The following is a 20,827-nucleotide window of genomic DNA, read 5'->3' on the forward strand; positions in this document are numbered from 1 at the left end:
TCTTATTATCTCCAAAAGTATGGAATTACAAATTTTAGAAATACAATCTACAAAAGATAAAGCTACGAATTACAATCCAAACCTTCCCTAAATAACCCTTTGAGTCTTCCTTATATAGGCAAATTTTCCACCACTCAGTAAAGTTCTAGAAATTTATCCCTAACCCTTAAGGTCAACCAACCCCAAATTATATAATTTTTTTACATTTCATTACATTAGAGTTCGCTCAAAATGATTTAAAATTTTAATTTCAAGTAACCCAACTTTTGGAGGCCATAACATTTTTGGCTTCAATTGGCTATTATAACCACTTTTCAGAAACAATAGCTTTTGATATATCGTACCTTGATTGTGCAAGCATTCATCAACTACAGTTTGACCTTATTTTGAAGCCTCTAAATCCTTCAAAATTAAGCTCAAAATTTAAATACCAAAAATCTTCAATAACTTCACCAACACAAATAATATGGCAATAAAACACAACTGACAAACTAAAATATATAAGATGAATCTTCACCTATGAAACTAGAACATTCTCAATTTGTATGACCAACTTACTAAAATAATTAATTTCCACAAATAACAACTCTGCACTAAAACAACCCTTATTGAAAGATAGAAACAAAATTAGTTTTGGGTGATGCAAGATTGTCCTTAGACCCAGGATGCTCCTGAATCAATCACATACACATAACTTTTGGATTGGTCATAAAATTTGGGGTATTTTCTACATCTTAGAAAATCAAATATTAGGGATCCTTCCAAAAAAAGGGTCCAAACTATCATCAATCTTTTAGAATTGTTATCATATGTAGGCTTCTAAAGGACTAGAACTAGATGTCTTTTGAGTTTTTTTGATGATTTAAAGAAGTTTGATATTTGATAACTAGAATAGGAGTTATGACCCTACCATGTTGAAGTGGTCAAATATACTACTCTTTATATATAAATGCAATTTTGTTTGTTATTTGTCCCCACTCTTTAGTTATTCGTAGGTTCTATTATTTCTAATTATATCTATAAATATATAGGTCTTTAACGTTTCATCTAGAAAATAATAATAATAAACAACTTATAATCATTCTATCAATGATATATTATTAAAATTTATATTGAAAGAAATTTATTTATAAAATTTAAAAGTATTTAATTTTAGACACACTACTTGTTCTACTTTGCATTGAAGTTTGGAATATTTCAATTCTTAGAAATAAAATTATAGTTCAAAACCATTTTAAAAGCCAAATTAATTTTGAAAATTCAAACTAAATATAAAATAAGAAGTCAAACATAGTTATAATCTTATTTGTGTGAGAAAAAATGTTATAAAGAAAACAATAACGTTAAAGGAGTCCAATTTCCAAGAGAAAACTAAATTGACTAACACAAACATTCAAATAAATATAATTACAATTCTATCTCTATATAGAAGGGACAATTTTTAAAGGAGTCAAATTTGACTTTCGAAATTTTAATGACTAAAAACACTATTTAAAATTCAAAAAATATAATTACAAGCCTATTTCTATAAAAATAAAAATTAGAAAAAGAGACATATTCATCGTGAACCATTAAAAAAAATTATTGGCTTTAACGAAAAAATAAATATTACAACAGCTGAAAAAAATAGCTGTAAGAACGAGAAGGGAAAGTAAACAGCTGCTCATAAAATTCAGTAGCACCACTGCCCAAGAAAAAACAGGAAAAACTCCCAATCTCCAGCCACACAACACTACCAAACACATCATCTCAAAAGAACCATTGAGCAGCGGTGTAGACATCTCCAACATCTTTCACTCAACAAACGGTTGACTAAATACTCTGCCTACCAATTTGAAACGACGGCGAAGGATTACATCCGTCGGCTTCAATGAAGATTTGGGACATGGGTTTTGTACAGTCATAAATCCAAATGCGCTGCCATGGAAAAGGGCAAAGTGGGGGGTTTCTTCAGGAAAATCAAATTGGTCAAAGACGCCATTATATACATAGAAACCCGGACATGAGAACCTCTCTACATTGAAAACCTATTCAAGGGTTTCAGTGAACGGGGCTGCAGAGTCCCCGCCCTTTGAGAACGGTACCTCGTCAGTGTGAATGTGATCATGTTGCTGAATCACAAGCACTGAAGCCGTGATGTGGATTGTGGATGACGCCAGCATATCCCCAATTGGACCCAATTCAGCGCACTCTGCTGTTCTATCTGCCAAATCTGCTACCAGAGGTGAAGGAAATCGCCCTCTGCCCACCAGGATTAGATTGTATTCGTTGCTCTTCCCAATTGATAGGACGGATTCCACCGTGTTATTGATCTCCTGCTCGGTATACACAATCGAGCCCTTTACATCATCATCAGCAAAGGTTAGGTTTTTCTTGGGATTGGATTGATAAGAGTCGTCGCCATTAATGGTGATAGCAGACAGAGCTTCCTCGTCTAAAACCCTTTCTTGCTCCCTGTTCATCTCTGCCGTGGAGAATTTGTAGGACTCTGGGTGCTTGTCATTTTCTTGTGGAGCTAATGGGGTTAAATTGAGTGCAATGTGATCGATTTCTCGGTCAGGCAGGAACCTTATGACCGTTACTTTGATGCCCGGATGCTCTGCCATTCTTTTGCCATAGACTAGAGCCTCACGGTCATCTGGGCCTCCAAAGAAAAGCACTGCAATGTTATGGGAGACACTGGAAGGTGCCAGCTGGGACTGCCCTCCAAGTCCCCTGTTTACAAGTATGCCTACAGAGCAAGGAGCATGCTTCAATACCTTCTGGTTCACTGTCCTTATTCCAGGATTCACAGACTCCAGGACTCCATCTACTCTTGGGTATTTGTGGAAGGGCAAGATTATCATTGCGGCCCTCTTTTCTTCAGCAACGTTGCAGATATCTTCATGCATGTCTTGGAATGCGGAGATTTCAGTCATAGGTCTTACTTGAACCTTGCTCAGCTGCTCAAATGCATCGAAGGCAATTACTATCTGGTCTTCATGAGACCTGTTTCTGTTCCAGAATGGTCGCCCGTTTTTCCTCGCTTTGTGAACCAGCATGATGGATGAAGACCTCTCGGAGAGCTCTACGAGGTGCATGATATAGAGGCGTAGGGCGGACTTTCTGATTCCTCTGGATGCCTCCATTAGGTTTATAATGGCAGGGATGTTCTTGGTGCCATGGACACAGGCCAGAATCCTGAGCTCGTCCTTTTGCTTTTCTCTCTGCAGCTTCCTGTGCTTGTATGGGGTTTGCTTCCTTGCCGGCTTGTATACGGCCATTACCAGTGGGGTAGTGATGAAAGTTGTGAACAGAGCCATCAGCACCAGGAGGGCGAACATCTCATCATTCAAAACCTGGAAATTTGAAAAAAGATGCAAAGGTGAGAATGAAAGTCTTTGATGGAATTTGATCTCTGTCTGTCTTTCCATGACAAAAGTTGCCATTCAGGCTCAACAAAACGGTAAATTATGAGCCTCGAAGGTCTTGGTTCCGAGTCTACTTAAGAAATACACTAGGCTTCACCCATTACCGATAAAAAACACAAAAGTTGTCATTCCTTAAGTAAACAGATAGTCTGAATGAGGCAGAGCAATTTGGGGTAATGGAATCATACCTTCCTCTCCTTGCCAATGTTGAGGACAATCAGCTCTACAAGCCCTTTGGTGTTCATAAGGAATCCCAACGTGATGGCTTCACGGAAGGGGACTTTGTGGGCTAGAGCAACAAAAAGAGTACCCAAGATCTTCCCGGCACAAGCCACGAATATCACCAAAACAAGGAGACCCCATGATTGAGCACCGCTAACAGTCGAAATATTTGTCTTCAACCCACTAGAAGCAAAATACAGTGGCAAGAGCAGGACACCAACAAAATCTTCAATCTTTTCAATCAGCATCCCTGCAAAGGGACCCTCTTTGGGAATTGTCAATCCAAATACAAAAGCTCCAAAGATTGAGTGGATACCGATTGCATCTGTCACAAACCCAGATGCCAGAACACCTGCAAGTGTTATGCAGATGAAAAGCTCACTGACCGGCTCATTGTCAGGTGAGCGGCGGCCCATGTAGGCCATCAACGGCTTCACTGCCAGCATCATGAAAGCCACAAATGCTACACCACAAAGCAGAACATAAACGGCTATGACTGGACTTTTGCCTGAGCCTGAAAGAGCAACAGCAATGGCTAAGAGAATCCAAGCAACCACATCGTTAACAGCCGCGGCAGACATGGCCATCTGACCCACATCTCTTGTAAGAAGTTTAAGCTCTGCAAGTATCCTTGCAAGTACAGGGAAAGCGGTAATTGAGAGTGCGACGCCCATGAAAACAAGGAAGGCGCCATAATCCACACCTTTTGCAATGGTTGCCCTGAGAAGAAAAGCAACCCCAATCCCAGCTACAAATGGTAAAGTAATTCCAGCAGCTGCAATTGCCAGAGATTTTTTTCCTGTTCGCCTAATGGCTCCAAAATCTAACTCCAGCCCAACTAGAAAGAGAAAGAATAGAAGTCCAATACTGGCAACGGTTTCGAGAACAGGGGTACTCTTCTTGGGAAAAACAGTATTCATGTAAGAAGTATTCCGTCCTATAACAGATGGGCCCAGAATGATTCCCCCCTGCAAGGTAAAACAAAATATTTAGAAAAAATAACATACTACTTAATCCTCCATTCATTTACATGAGAACACCAAAAGCCACAAACGCAATTTTTTTTTAATGTTTAACCTTGAAGAGTCCAAAATTTGTTTCTTGTTTGGGATATTTGTTGTAGGCTCTTTAATCAGAGCTGTCAGACTGGCGTAAGGGCAGGGTGGCAGATTGGTCAAATGCCTATCCAGACTTTGAGATGTTTTAATGCATAAGTTATGGTATATTTAAAAGCTGGATAGGCATTTTCTGGTCTATGAACATTGCACGAAGTAGATTAATCTCAGATTCAGCGCCTGCTGGCTCATGGTGTATGAACAAGTGTGGATTAATCCCAATTTCGGCGCCTGGTATCCTGTTACTCGTAAGAATTATTTGATTCTTCCTTTAAATATTTTACCATTCCAAGACAAGAAAATATGATCTCTTACGAGCCGCGGATAGCACGAAAATCATGAACACTACATTCCACTTTCCAGGCTGTTCTCTTAAATTCCCCTTACTCATCCAAATTTATTAAAATTTAAATCTAATACCCGTTACAAACAATTAACCGACCGAGAGAAACAGAGAAATTCAAGTTCCCACAGATAGGTGTCTGCAATTCTACGAAACGCAGTTTACACACGACAAAATATATGTTGAAGAAATCAATGCTGCCGAATACAACTTACTCAAATCTCTTGGGAATTGAATTGCCTTAGGTTTTTAACCATTTATCAAAACTGAAAGAATTCGAAGTTTTAGGCCAGCGGAGGGTTAAACCGACCTTGTTTAAGTGTAAAGGATTGATTATACGGAAAAAGCAAATTTAGTTAAATAATTAACATAATTTTCAGGTAAAGCGGAAATCATGATTCATCAAAGCCGCCATAGAAAAACAAGCTATGAAAATGAAGTTTATGTTCGACTCTTGAACAAGGCGCCGTCCACCGCCGTGTAAAGTGCGGATGGAAATAATTTCCACACCGAAAGCTCAGGAATTTGACAAAAATTTCAAAGTTTTAAATTTATCAAATAGTTTTCACATTGAAAGGTCGCGAATTTGAAAGAAATTTCAAAGTTCATAAATTTATCAAATAATTTTCACATTGAAAGCTAACAAATTTATCAAATAATCTCCTCACTGAAAGCTCGCGAATTTGACAGAAAATTCAAAGTAGATGAATTTATTAAATAATTTTCACAGTGAGAGATCGCAAATTTGACAAAAAAATCAATGGTCACAAATTTATCTAAATGGTAACAATTAATTGCCGTCAATCAGAAAGAAAAAGAAAACATTTTGCGAGCACTTACGATGATCTCTGCTACGACCCGAGGCTGCCGCAAGGGTTTGAGCAGAACAGCAAGCGTCCGAGTAACAATAAGCACGATACAGATCTGCAGAATTAGCAAAGGGAAGGCAAAATGAATTGGATTATCGCCTTGCCATGCTCCGTTGGACGAAGTTTGCATCAACGTGTAACAAGTGCTACTATTTGCCGTGGCAGCAGCAGCTTGCGCTAGAACGCGCTCCATGATTTCTATGAGATTAAGCAAAAATAAATGTGCAGAACCAGAATTTAGTGCACAAATTGCACGAACCGCGAAAAGGCTCGAAGGCAATTTAGTGCAGGGTGCCAAATAATTTCTAAATTGGCGTGCCTTATATTGAAAGCTCGGCCCCAGGTGTCAAATCATTCGCAGGAAAATCAAAACACTTCACCACCCGTCGACCGGCGGAAACGTCAGTGGTTAGGAAGGATTGCTCCAATTCAAATGGACTCTCTGAGTTGGAGAATTTGACCATTCACCCAGGCATGAACAAAACGAGACTAATTTCTTTATGCCTCACGGATACTTCCTCGAAGATCAATTCAGAGCTAACCAGGAGACTTTCTAGTTTCCACGCACGAGCTTATGTATTCCTACCTGCCCTTTGCTTCTGATACATCCCGTGTAGGTATATATAGTAGAACGGACCCATGATCCTTCTACGCTTTAAGCATCTTTTTATTATTCTATTTTAGAAAACTAGTGCTGACTTTTCCCTGCCAAAATTGCACCCTTTCAGACAATTGCGAGGGTGAAGCGTGTCTAGATCATCTCTTTTTACTATTACAAAGTGAAGCGTGTCTAGATCAAGATAAAGGGATGACTATTAAGATACGTACTTTTTCTAATGAGGTGTTAATAACTATTAATAAATAAATACTTAAAAATGTGAGCAATAAAAGAGTAGTATTCATCGTTCCAAAGTGTGTGCTTCATCATTGGAGGAGGTTTAAGGTTGTTTGTAGTTTCCCATGGTCTTGGGTTTGAATTCGAGGGCTTTCTTCTTAAGATGCATTGGTTTCACACGTGAGTAGGTGTATCTCCATGAGATTAGTCTTGCCCTAGCTCGCTGCAAACCATTAGATGTTTGATGGACTACAAGGGAGGAGAATCCCCACAAGAGAGGTCCTAGCCCCTTGCAAATTACCACACAACCGAAACACAACAACAATGCAAGATCTAATACCAAATGACAACTCTTTATTCATAAAATAATTGATTACATGCAAAGTGTCGGGCTGTAAGGCCTTCCTAGTTACGACCAAATACAACAGCATTACAATAACAGTTCTACAAGATCCCTCAAGATTCAATCCAAACACTAGCTAGTCCAAATCCACGCTCTAGTAGAAACCTCCAAGGAAGATCTAAACTTGTGCTCACAAGCCCACCAAGCAATCTCCTTGATTCGCAAGCCTCAGCTACTAGCCCTTCTCAAAGTTTACTCCTCCACCACATCCTCTTCTCCAAGATGGATGAATCTGTCTCACTCCTTTGAATGAACAAATGCCTAAAGACTCCACAAGATGCCTTATACCCAACTAAGCCATAAGTTGGCCCAGTTCATTACAAATTAAATTAAATCCTAACATTAAATATATGTTGAGCCACAAGTTGGCCTCCAACAGATATTAAATACTAAAATGCCTTAAAAGACTTACACCACAAATCAAATGCACATAAGAGAGATAACCAAGACCCAAATAGGTCCACACAAACTCCCAGATTGACCCATGTCACAATCACACGCCACATGCATTAAATGCTTCAACTCAATCGAGAAAATTTGCAAAAACTCCGATTGGCACCAACACATTTTCGAATGTTAGCAAACTCCCAAGCATTGTCAAGCAACCAACACATGCCAAGCAACCAATACATGTCGAGAACAACAAGTGTCGAGTAACAGAAGATGTTGAGCTCCAACAACGACCGAGCCCCTTCAATGACTGAAATCCTCGACCAAAACCACATCCAAAAGCGACCGAGCCCCACTCCTTTGGTGATCGAGTCCACAACTTCTAGTCAAAATCCCTCCAACATGTAGGATTTCCAACAAGCCTAGGATGCTCCTACATCAGACACCCCAAGTTCGAAAAGATGTTCTCAGTAGCTGGAAGAACATCTTATGGGATTCAACACATAAATCCCAAACTGGTCCTTAACATACATATCCTCCAAGTCCTCAACTTGTACACTTTCCCTTTGACCTTCTTCTACTTCTTCACATCCATCCTTAGTGTTTCATAGGTTTTCTATCCATACTGATCTCTAACCCTTTCATAATCTTTCAACTCAATTTGGCCACCAATACTTAGGTTCCTTCTACCGATCTCTTCATTCTGCAAAGGAACCAGGGAATGCTTCTCGCCACCTTTCACAATTGTAAACACATTCTTGACGCAATCATGCATGGCTCTGCAATCATACTACCAAGGTCTACCAAGCAACACATGACAACTGTATTACACAACACTTGATCCTTATACTACCCAATATGGAAATCAACAAGGCATTGCTCCCTCACTTCCAAAGCATGTTCACTTTGCAACCAGCCAATCCTATAAGGATAAGGATGTCTCATTCTCTTCAAACCAAGTTTCTAAACCATCTCCTCAGCAACAAGGTTAATAGTACTACCACCATCCACAATCACTTTGTAGACTTTACCACCAAACTTACAACAAGTCCTAAACAAACTACTCCTCTGAAAAGATTCCATTATCCTAAGACCAATCAACACTAGTCAAGCTAGTAAACTTTTCCTTGCTTAGGTTGACTATCTTGAACTTCAACCTCATTCACAATAGCAACTCTCCTACCATGAGGACATTCAAATGATCTATGTCATGCTTCTCCACATCTATAACAAGCACCCCTAAATTTACCTCCACATGTCCTCCTCTTCTGATCAATAGGTTTTGGTTCATCTTATGCACTCAGTTTAGCTTTCGTCAAGCTATCCTACTTCTCCTTTCCTCTAGCATTACCTTGAATTTTCCTCTTCAACTTATCTTATGTCTTTAGGGCATATTGATAAGCATCCTCAACTAAATCAAACTTCAATATACCGACCTCATCTTGGATATTGAATCTCAAACCATTAATATACTCAGCTACCATTTCCTTTGACAATTCTCCATGCCCAAACTGAATAGTCAACTTGTAGAACTCCTCGATATAATCTTTCACAGTCATATCCTTCTGCTTCATAATCTGCAACCTTTTAAACAACTCAAGTTCATAATCAACATGAATGAACTTAGCTTTCAACTTAGTCACTATCAATCTCCATTTAGTGATCTTCATTTCACATTCTTCTTCTCTATCTCTTTGCATTTCTTTCCACCAAAGAGTAGCATGCCCTTTCAGCTTAGTTTGTGCCAACCTCACTTAGAGTGGATCTCCAATATCCTCAAGCTCAAAGTAGTTCTCCAATTCACCAATCCAATCAATCAAGTATTTAGGATTCAAAGTACTCAAAAAATTAGAAACCTCCATCTTATGCTTTAGCTTCAGCTGAGATCCAGGCCTAGCAAATTGACCAACCTTGTTTCCTATAGGTCTCTCCACATGATCTGTTCTGTCCTCACCACTCGATCTAGCAATTTCAAAGTCTTCAGTAACTTCCTCATAATCATCTTCAATCTTACATGCCTAGCTATACCACCTAAAGCACTCACAGTTTCAACAATCATGTCACTATTCATCAATACCATATCAGATATGAAACTGACTTTAACCTCCTCCATCTTAGATCTAAAATTTTCTTTAACCTTCTATGAAATCCTTTCTTCCACAACATCGATAAGATCATCAATTGTCCTAGGGTCCACTCTTCTTGGATGCATCTTCCAAGATTTTCGCAACCCAAAGCAGTAGATACACAAATCTAGAAGATCAATCAAATTTATTAGGTCAACCTTCTCTTCCAACCTTCACCCAAGTCCTGGTGAAAACTTTCTCACCTTTCGCGATCTATCTACACACTTAGGAACATCTTCTCTCTAATACCACCTAATGGAGTGCAAGGCAAGAGAATCCCTAGAGGAGAAGTCCTAGCCCCCAAAAAATAACCACACAACAATAATGCAAATATTGATACCAAATTACAACTCTTTATTCATAAAATAATTGATTACATGCAATGTGTTGGGCTATAAGGCCTTCTCGATTACGGCCAAATACAACAAAAATTACAATAACAGTTTTGCAAGATCCCTCAAGATCCAATCCAAACACTAGCTAGTCTAGATCCACACTCTAGTAGAAACCTCCAAGGAAGATATAAACTTGTGCTCACAATCCCACCAAGCAATCTCCTTGTTTCCCAAGCCTCAACTACTAGTCTTTCTCAAAGTTCGCTCCTCCTCCACATCCTCTTCTCCAAGATGGATGAATCTGACTCACTCCTCCAAATTAATGAATGCCTTAAGACTCCAAAAGATCCCTTACTTATACCCAACTAACAAGTCAACCTAGTTCATTACAAATCAAATTAAATCCTAACATTAAATATATGTTGAGCCATAAGTTAGCCTCCAACAGATATTAAATACCAAAATTCCTTAAAAGGCCTACAACACAAATTAAATGCACATAGGAGAGACAACCATGACCCAAATAGGTCCACACAAACTCCTAGATCAATCCACATCACAATCACACGCTACATGCATTAAATTCTTTAATTTGATAGAGAAAATCTACAAGAACTCCAATTGACACCAACACACTATCGAGTGTCAGCAAACTCCCAAGCATTGTCGAGCAACCAACACATGTCGAGCACAACAAGTGTCGAGCAACCAATACATGTAGAGCACAACAAGTGTCGAGCAACAAAAGATGTTGAGCTCCAACAACAACCAATCTCCTTCAATGACCAAACTCGTCAGCCAAAACCACATCCAAAAGCAACCGAGCACTACTCCTTTGGTGATCGAGTCCACAACTCCTAGCCAAAATCCCTTCAACACGCAGGATTGCCATCAAGCCTAGGATGCTCTTGCATCAATGTTGGGTTGGGTTGCGAGGACACCTTATAGTTAAAAATAAGTAAAAGAGTAAGATTGCATTATATTATTTAAAATTAAAGTAATTTATAGGTGAGCACAAGCAAAACTTTAGGGAAATGAAGAGCTACAAAACTATATTTTTATCTTTTTTTCTATTAATTATTTTTTATATTTTTATCTTTTTTATTATATTTGTATATTTTTATCAATCTTAGCTTCAAATTATCACTCCTCTTGGAGATATCCAAGACTAAAAAAAGATCATGCTACAATTTGGAGATGTTTAGTATATATGTCATCATTGTTATATTATATACATATGTCATTTCTCTTCTAGATAAAGAGTTAATACAATTGTAGATCAGTTACAAAATACAAAAATGATAATGCCTATAAGAGAAAATCATCAAACTTGTATCAAAGGAAAAGTCATTGATTTCTTTGAACCAAGATTCTCACAGAAGTGGGTCATCTAATTGCTTGAAAATGGTCTTTGATGGACATCCTTATGTAAGTATTCAATGGCAAAAGTGTTTTGATCTTGATTTCCATAACAAATTGTGCAAGGAAACATGTAACTTTGGAAAAATTAAAAAGAAGGATGGAAAATCATACTCATTACGAAATTGAACATTATAAAAGTTGAGCTGTGAGACAAAAGCTAAGAAACCCCCTTTTGGGTTGCTTTTGGTTCTAGTAGTAATATACAAGTGTGAGGTATAGGGTAGCAAGACACCCTCAAGAAAGTGGAATAAAAGAGTAAAGATTACAAAAAAATTAACTACACATAGCCTCAAGATAAAATCTTTGATGTCATATGAGACCATCTTGGCTTCAAGGTCCAAACCTTTCTAGTTGAGGTGTCCATTACGATATAGTTGCTAAGTTATTTGAGAAGATTATAGAACATCAAACATAACAACATAAGAGAAATTAGATAGGAGGAAGAGCGCGTGAATGAAACATAAGAAGTGGATGAACAAATGGGGTAGTACATAAAATTGTGCTCAAATAGTAAAGTTGATTCTTTTTAAAAAAAGAAGTGTGTGCAAAGAAAATTCAAAGAGAGCATGTGGACAACACAACTCGGGATGAAAAGAACATGATATTTCAATCTCATGTATGACCATACATTAAAAACTTCATAGCAACAAAAAACTATGGGATGCAAAAATGTGTATAGCTCTATAAACCAGTTCACATCAATTTAGATGTAAAATGAGGAGATGTGTGATTTCTAAACAAGAATGGGCAGATAGAAAATGTTCTAATTGCACTCAAAAAGTAGCAAAGACTAAATAACATTGCATCGTGGAGTGTTCTACCTATGAGGATAATTGGATCAATTACATTGAGATGCTAAATGCGAACACCTGGAGTAACCTATTAAAGTGCTAAAAGTTGACACAAGTTGTTGTTTTCTTGATCAATATGTACAATAGAAGTTGCATAATAATTTAATAGGAAAATAAATGAAGTAGGCAAGGTATATTTTTGGGATATTCTTTGAGAGTTTTTATGTTGTAGACATTATTATAAACATCCATTTATTAATTCATTTTGTGAAGGTGTAGATTAATTTTATGCAAAGAGACTATATAATGGCACCACACTTTCTTATATGTATCATAAAAATAAAAAGTATAAAGAAAATTTCTTGTCTATTATTTTGATTATTAATATGTATTTATTTATTTTAAATTAATTTTATAGTTTTAAAACTATAAATTGTATCTGTATTGTAAATATTATAATATTGACATGACTACGAATATTTGTAGAAGCAACCCCTCACGTTTCTAAGGGAATGAAAACTATATTAGGGGTCCTAGTTAGTCTTTCTCTTCCATAGGCCCAGAGATGGATAATGTTGGTGGAATTCCTAGATGGATAATGCAGGTAAGGGAAAAGCCCCAATGAATGAGGGAGACCCTAAGAAGGATGTCTTTATTCCTACTCATCCACAAGCTAAGAGCGTAGATGAAGGAGATTATTTAAACATTGATAATCTAATATAGGTCTTAAATATTTTTTAAGTACTAGGTAGAATGACCTTAAAGAATGGTAATCCTCTAGGTGTTTCATTTGGTGTGACTGAGGTAGATGGGAGGATTCCTCTATAAGACTTCTATTGTAAACCAAGATATATTTGTCAAGCGACTAAGTGAGTCACCTATTGGCCTCAATTATGGAGCTATTAAGGCTCCTTCTATGTTGTAGGACAATTGCATAGTTTTGGAAGACTTAAGTATAGAGATCATTGCATCTGGTAAGGGAAAGGGATTTCTTTTAGCATAGGATTTGGTGTAAAGACCTCTTAAGAAAGTTTATTTTACTACTTTAAAAAGTGGTTGCAAAAAGGACCAAGAGAAGATCAAAACATAAAGATATTTATTAGTAAAGTATTAGGTCATCAAGCCCATGAAAACTCATTTCTAGGTCACTCTATTCAATGATTATTATCTTATGGAATGTTAGGGTTTTGAATAACATCCCTTGGAAAAAGAAAAATATTCACGAGCTGGTGGTTGATGACTTCCTAGATAATTTTGTACTTAGGAGACTAGTATTTCAATATATTCCATGTCCCAATGTGCTTCTAGTATTTGGTGTTATGGACAATGTCAATGTATTAGGTCTATGGAGAGCTCTTGAGAATTAGCTATTTTTTGGGACCCAAGGAAAATTACTTCTTCTAGTAGATTTCTAGTCACTCATCTCTTTCTATGGTTGCCTCTAGTTTGGATATAATTGAGATGTTTTTAATCACTAATGTACATGCTCTCGATGATCTCTATGGAAAGATAGGGCTTTCATCACATATTAGATATGTTAGAAATTGTAATACTTTCCTTCCTTCAATGTTAGCTGGAGATTTTATTTTAGTTTTAAATATGGAGGAGAAAAGAGTTGTGTTGACTCATTTGGGGCATTCTTTTGAGTTTTTTCTATTAATAAAATATGGATCTTTTTGCATCTTAATTATGTTAGCCTAAGTAATGGGCTATTTACTTGGAAAGATGGAAGGAATGGGTAAGATGTTATTTCTAAGAATGCATAAATAGATTTTTGGTCTTCTATTTTTATATTAGTGACAATCTCAACCTCTTCTAAAATTATGGACTCGAGGGGTTTTGATCATTGACATATCAAATTTTCAGCTAGTGGTGTTGTTATTCCAAAAACTCTTCTCTTCAAGTTCTAGTTGATGTGCCTTGAGATTCTTCTCTCCATGACCTTGTGTCTCACTAGTGGAGAGATGATGGTCTTGGTTATGGTATCATTATGCATTCTTTTACTAATATAATATGTTAAATACTAGCTCAATAAATGGAACAAGCTATGCTTTGGTAATCTTAATACCATGAAGGGGAAAGAATAAGATCATCTAGCAAAAATTACAAGGAAAGTTTAGGATCTTGTATTTTCTAAATATTTAGGTAGAGCAAAGTCCTAAACCCGCAGAGATGTAGAATAATGGGAACTTAGAGAGGAATTTTATTGGAAGCACAAGGTAAGGAATGATTGGCTTTGGGAAGTCGATAGAAATACCATCTTTTTACAAAAATATATATCTAGACTAGATTCATGATGGGAGCCATGTTTATTCTTTTGGTATCTTAGATGGTCTTTAATTGACTTTTTTGCTAGCTTTATTTTGAGAGGCTACCTAGTTCTATTTCTCTCTCTTTTATGATGATTCTCCCCTTGCTAAAAATAAGAAAACTATTGTTAGGTCTTGTGCTTCATCTCTAGTTGCCAATGTAATGAATTACTATCTCACGAGCCTAATTTCTATGGTTGAGTTAGAGGAGGTTGTTTTTGGCATGCATAATTTGAAAAATGTTCTTGTCCTCATGGGTTTCTAGTAGAATTGGTTCAAGAATTTTGGGATATTTTTCATTTAGGATTCTCTACAATTATTTTGAGAATCATATACTAATAAAAATGTTTTGGGCCTTGAACTCTACTTTCTTGTTCCTCGCTCTAAAAAATGATGGGGCTAAACAATTGGATTTTTGTTGACATGTTATTTTGTGTAATGCAAGACATACAAAGTGATTACAAGGTTAATCATTGAGAGGCTTAAAATGCATGAATCACCACTCTTATCTCATATGAGAAAAGAGGTTTTTTTGCAAGAAAACGAATCTTGGATGGGGTGGTTATTTCTACTTTGAATATCCATTATATGGTTGTTTCTAGGGAGAGATATGTTTTTGTCAGATTGGATATGGATAAGGCCTATGATATTTTTAAAAAGGGGTTTTATATGGAATATTTCTCTTGCCTTTGGTGGCTTTAATTAAGAGTGGGTAAATTGGAGTATGAGTTATGTTACACATGCATCCTTTTTTGCTCTTCTTATGGTGAGCCTTTTGAGTTATCTAGGTCCTTTAGGGGTCATCTCCACGGAGACCCTCTCTCTCCCTATGTGTTTATATTACAATGGAGAAGAGCCTTGGTAGAACTAATCAATATTAAGTGTTTCAAAATTTTGATCGTGGTTTGCGATAAGATGATAGGTTACCTATTCTTTCTCATCTTCAATTTGTTGATGATAGTGCTCCTAAAATAATTTCTCAAGTTCAAGAATTTAAGGCTTTTTGACAAACCTTAGACAAATTTCTTTATTTTCATTACGTTATAAAATTATTGAACATAAATCCTTTATATGCTTTTTCAACACTTTGGAGCCTATATAAAAGAGGATTGCTAACATCCTAAGATTTCAAATTGGATCACTCCCATTGATTTGGACATTTCTATTGTTGTTGGTAGGAAGCCAAGGATCTTTTGGTAGGAATTTATTAATAGGCTATGAAAAAAGGTTAATAATTGGACTTGTCAACAACGTTCTAGTTCATCTTAGGTAACTATTATATAATCTATAATTTAGGTTCTCCCTATTTATAGAAGCATGGTTTAGGACACACTTGTGTGTTTTCTTAAGGAGTTAGATGCTCTCTCACAACAATTTCTTTGGAGTGGTAACTTTAAAAACTATAAATGGAGTTTAATATAATGGCATATAATTTGTAAGCCCAAGAAGAAAGGAGGTCTTGTTCTTCTCTTTTCTATCTTAAGTGGCCAAGATCTTATTGCTAAGCTATACTGGTGGTGGAGTTCTCGTTAAAATCATCTCTAGGCCCATATTATCATGCATAATTATCTCACACCTGAGCTAATCCTTTCAATATTTCCTATGGAGGGCAGTGGTTCTATGAATTGGCCCATACTCTTAAGGCTGGTATTCAACTTGTTAAGAGGTGCCTTGTTCAAGATAAGTAATAGAGGCTCTGCGACTATTTATTTGGAGAGATTCTTGTGATAGAAATCCCTCTCTTTGTCCATGTACCAACATCTACAAGATACCTATGGTTCTTTTATTGCTACTACATGGGATAAGGTGGCACATTATAACACAATTCAAAATTGAAGCCTTGTTGTTGGATATATGATTGTCTACCAAGAGGTTCGAAGAGAGAGAGAGAGAGAGAGAGAGAGAGAGAGAGAGAGAGAGAGAGAGAGAGAGAGAGAGAGAGAGACATAAGCTTACTCATATCTTATCTTCTAGGGAATGCAACTCCTTGATGGGACCTAGCATTTTTGTCTTTGGTAGGGGTCATGGGGGGGTGTGCCTTGCTCATAATATACTTCATTAATGTAGGGTACTTGGAGCTTACTAGAGAGTTGTTTGGAGGTGGTGAGTAGTCTTGGTGGAAGAAGGTTTGGAATAAATATTCCTATTCCAAGTTTTTTTCACATGGTTGTTGATTCACAAACATTGTGTTGACTAGAACAATCTTTACATAGTATGGGGAGGATTTCATTCCCCATCTTTCCTTTCAATTCTCTTTTGTTAAATAGATATGGCACTTCTCATGGAATGCTTGGGGTCATCCGTACTTCTTCTTTAGCTGATTTTTGGGATCATATGGGGTCTTCTCCTTCTAAAGCCTCTTTTCTTTAGGTTTCTTGGGTTGTTTGTCCTTCATTTATTCTTGGGCATGTCTAGTTCAAAAGGAATAGGAGGATCTTTTAAGATGTTAGGTCTATTGTCATGCATCTTTGGTTAAAAAATCATCCAATATCTTCATAAGAAAGTTCTAGAACAATGTGATTTGAATGACAGTATGGATCCTAGAAATGTCGTTATATGTGATCACCTCAATTTTCCTCTTCAAGGAGGGGTTCTAGTGGTTGTTAGTTAGTGATATAGTGGTAATACTAATTAGCCTTTGCCACATGTTAATCATAAGGGGCATTAGACTCCTCTTCTTCGAGTATTCAAAGTCAATGTTGATGGTTCTTCTCAAGGTAATTCAAGACTTGTAGGCATTCAAGGACTTCAACCTAGTAGTTCTAGGGAAGTCTAGTTTCTTTTCTCTATGTATAAATGTTTTTGTAGTAACAATTACATGGAGGCTCTAGCCATCTTGTTTGTTGTGGAACAATGTTGTGCATATGATCGGTTTAGGATTATTTGTGAGACCGATTCTCAAGTGGTTGTGAATTTGCTAAGTAGGAGCTTAGGGATGCTAGCTAGCACTTGGCTTTAGTTATTTAATAACTTCTATAGTTGCAAGTCTCTTAACTCTATTATTTTTATACACGTCCTTATAGAGTGGAATGATGTTGCTAATTGCTTTGCTAAATGAGCATCAATTCACATAACAAAAGTGAAATAATGTTGATTTGAGGCAATTGCCTCTTGATTTGTCCCATGTTTTTTATGTACTTGTTGATTAGGATAGGATTATTGATTAAGCTCTTTTTTTTTGTATCTCTTTATGCTTCAATAAAATAACACCCCTCTTTTAGTTTAAAAGATATTATTAATTTTTTATCAATAAATATTTTAATTTTCGCATCTATCCTTTGAATTATTAAAATAACAAATTTTATAATAAAATTATAAAATTATTATAATATCACATAAAATATGAAATATTTATTAAAACTTAACTTAAAATTCCATAAAATATAATATTCTATAAAGTAAACTAAAATAATAGTAAAATATAACACTAAAAACAACGATTCTCCATAACGGTATCTCCACGCCCTCCTATTTACCTAGTTTCTTTCAGTATATATATGCAAAGTGCATATCTGGACTTTCCTTTGATCAGATTGTGATATGATGTCACCGCGATCAAAACAAATCTCTTTTCGCCGTGTCAACACGAAAATACAGAGCAATTGCAGAGGATAAGCCGTGTCCGAAAAAGAAAAACAATTTCACCTAGGAAACAAAGATGTGTCACATTTTCTAATTAATGTGGCTTTTCATTTAGATTTTTAGTTTTACAATTGCCAAAACTAGTAGTTTAAGGGGTTCCATGGTTTAAGGATGGGTGACGTGGCCATGTTTGCTGACTCGGATGAAAACGCAGGTGCTGACAAGGAAAAACTAGGACAAGCTTTTGTTTAATATTTGACTTAATTTAGGCCTTCGGTACACGTTACCCAATGGAACGTTGTGTTAGATTCGAACATGCGCATGGTATAATATATTTTATACCCTTACAGTCGGGGTCGTGCCCACGTAGTCTAGATACCTTCTTAAAAAATTAAAATACATTATTCAACATTTAACGAGCATTCATACAAATTCAACTATAGTAGGGCAATAATTTCTGGATAAGATGGATTTAAAGTCAAATATGCGTATACAACATTGCTTGATTAATAAAATAATCCTTGAAGCTCATAATTGAGAAATTGTAAACGATGACAAAAAATAATTGAGGAAATCGTAAATGGTATGAATGGGAGGTATTTTAATAATAATAAACATTAAAGCAATCGTATCCACTTTATAGTTGACGCGGAAAATGCGACGTTAGATCGGTTGTCCTTGAAAAATAGAATTGAAAATGGCCAAATTCTACAGCGTGACAAACATGATTTTCGGGTAAAGCTTTGTTAATAATAACTCTGTGAAAATTCGCTAAGCAAAAGAACAACTAAAAGCATACTTTTATTGAAATTCTTTGAAAGCAAAGCAACAATTATTAGAATTTAGGGTTAGTTTGGTACAATTGGAATAGAAGTTGGAAATTAGAATTTGTTTTGTATTTTGTGTCTAGCGCATCAAAGTAGAATTGGTAATATGAATGTGTATTCTCATTTTGGCCTGAAAATGAACATATGTCCATTTCCAAATAATATGTTATTAGAATAGGCTATTTTTATTTCCATTTTGACTTTTTCTTATTTGATAATGTTTTCAGATCCGCTTCTTTTTTGTTGCATATATGAGCTCCCATCCAAGACATACTTCATGATTGTAGCAACTTCAATTTGTCTTGGGTGGTGCTCAAGCCCAATTCCCTGCTCTTGTTGAGCCTTCACAACCACCGATAACTATTGAGCCACCACATAATCCGCCAACGACAACTATTGAGTTGTCACTGCCCTACCCTGTTGAGCTTTCACAACCTTTATCAAAACCAACGGTTCCCCTTCAAAGTATTTAGCATTGATCCTTGAAATGATGCTCTATCACTATCAAATGGACATTGAAAACATCATTTTCTCATCCCATTAATCGTGGATTCCCCTAATTTATAGTGATGCCCAAATCAATGGGAAAATTGCTGGTTATGATTGACAATGGTGGCCAAGCCTTGTACGCAAATAGTGATTCACATCTTGATTCAAAAATCACATAACCAAAGCCATTGAGAAGGCTACTATAAACATTATACATTTGGAAACAATGCTATGAGCACATCTTGGACTTCTATACCCAAACTCGAAACCTCTGGGTGAACATCTTGAAGTGGTCTAAAAGACTCTTCTTCAAAATTAGATTCTCACTCTAGAAATTTTTTGTCCATATGGTGCACAACCAAGACCTAAATGGTAGAACAAAAATGTATACTGTGAATACCATCAAAACATAGGTCATAAAACCAATAACTACATTAATCCACGACATAAGATCTAGGACTCCATTAATGATAGTGACATGGTTGTGGAAGGACATAGCAAAAACTCATATCGTCAAGTTTTTGAAGAAACATTTCCTCCATATGAAAAGGGAAAAACTTCTAAACCCAAAAAAAACAACAAGGTCAACTACACATATACCAATGATGACAACATAATCAATATGGTTGAACCTCTAGACTCTAAATACTATGATGTTATCACAATCAAAGGGAAAAGTGACAATGTAAAGCCAATAAATTCATTTTTCCTTAGAGGAGCTACATCTCTCTAATCTAATCAAGGACAATCACAATTTTGTGCTAACACTATCACACAATCTCGTGCTAAGGTAGAACTAAAAGGCCTTGCACATTTTTTTCTTGAAAGTAAAAAATCCAAAGACAAGACTATTGTTGGTCCAACTAGCAAGAACTCAAAACTTGAAACATCTTCTACTACTGCAAACTATAGCATACTCAAACAATTACAACATACTAATTCTCAGATAACCATTTTTGAACTACTTAAAATCTTGCCTGCTCAAAGGTAGATTCTTGAGAAATCTCTCACTAAGGCTAATGTACCTAAGGATCTTGATCTCAATCGATTTCAATCCATGGTACGTCACTTAAATTCACCTCACTACTTGTCCTTCTCTAAAGAGGATGATAATTCTTTGATTCATCCTCACAACCAACTACTATATAGTGAAGTCATGATCCATCAGAAACGTGTCTGTTGTGTGCTTATAGACAATGGTGCTAGTCTTAACATATGTTCCACTAGTTTTCTTACTCAACTGGGCTATGATGAGGAGACTATTGATCCTCACAAAAAAATTACTATCAAGGCATATTATGAGGTAGAAAAAATCCAAGGGTCTTGTTGTGCTGCCTATCAAAGTAGGACCTATAGAAC

The 20,827-nt window shown here is 36.4% G+C and overlaps 1 protein-coding gene across 1 annotated transcript; it reads right to left on the reverse strand.

Annotated features, from left to right (window-relative positions):
* Positions 1–1,564: 1,564 nt before the first annotated feature.
* LOC149577251 (cation/H(+) antiporter 19-like) lies at positions 1,565–6,554 on the reverse strand. Its single transcript, XM_089822873.1, has 3 exons — positions 5,931–6,554; positions 3,599–4,600; positions 1,565–3,338 (listed from the first exon to the last, which is right to left on the reverse strand). Exons 1-3 carry the CDS (start codon positions 6,150–6,152, stop codon positions 2,028–2,030), a joined length of 2,535 nt encoding a protein of 844 aa, XP_089678999.1. The 5' UTR covers positions 6,153–6,554; the 3' UTR covers positions 1,565–2,027.
* Between the last annotated feature and the right edge of the window lie 14,273 nt (positions 6,555–20,827).

This window comes from Cupressus sempervirens, chromosome 1 (assembly GCF_028749045.1).
Source record: "Cupressus sempervirens isolate cs-2001-9-10 chromosome 1, ASM2874904v1, whole genome shotgun sequence".
In the NCBI taxonomy this organism is placed as follows: domain Eukaryota; kingdom Viridiplantae; phylum Streptophyta; class Pinopsida; order Cupressales; family Cupressaceae; genus Cupressus; species Cupressus sempervirens.

Coding starts and splice junctions, on each gene's coding strand:
- LOC149577251 (XM_089822873.1), bottom strand. CDS start 6,152: ATGGAGCGCGTTCTAGCGCAAGCTGCTGCTGCCACGGCAAATAGTAGC. Junction 4,601..5,930: donor GGGTCGTAGCAGAGATCATC/GTAAGTGCTCGC, acceptor TTTACCTTGCAG/GGGGGAATCATTCTGGGCCC. Junction 3,339..3,598: donor ACATTGGCAAGGAGAGGAAG/GTATGATTCCAT, acceptor TCAAATTTCCAG/GTTTTGAATGATGAGATGTT.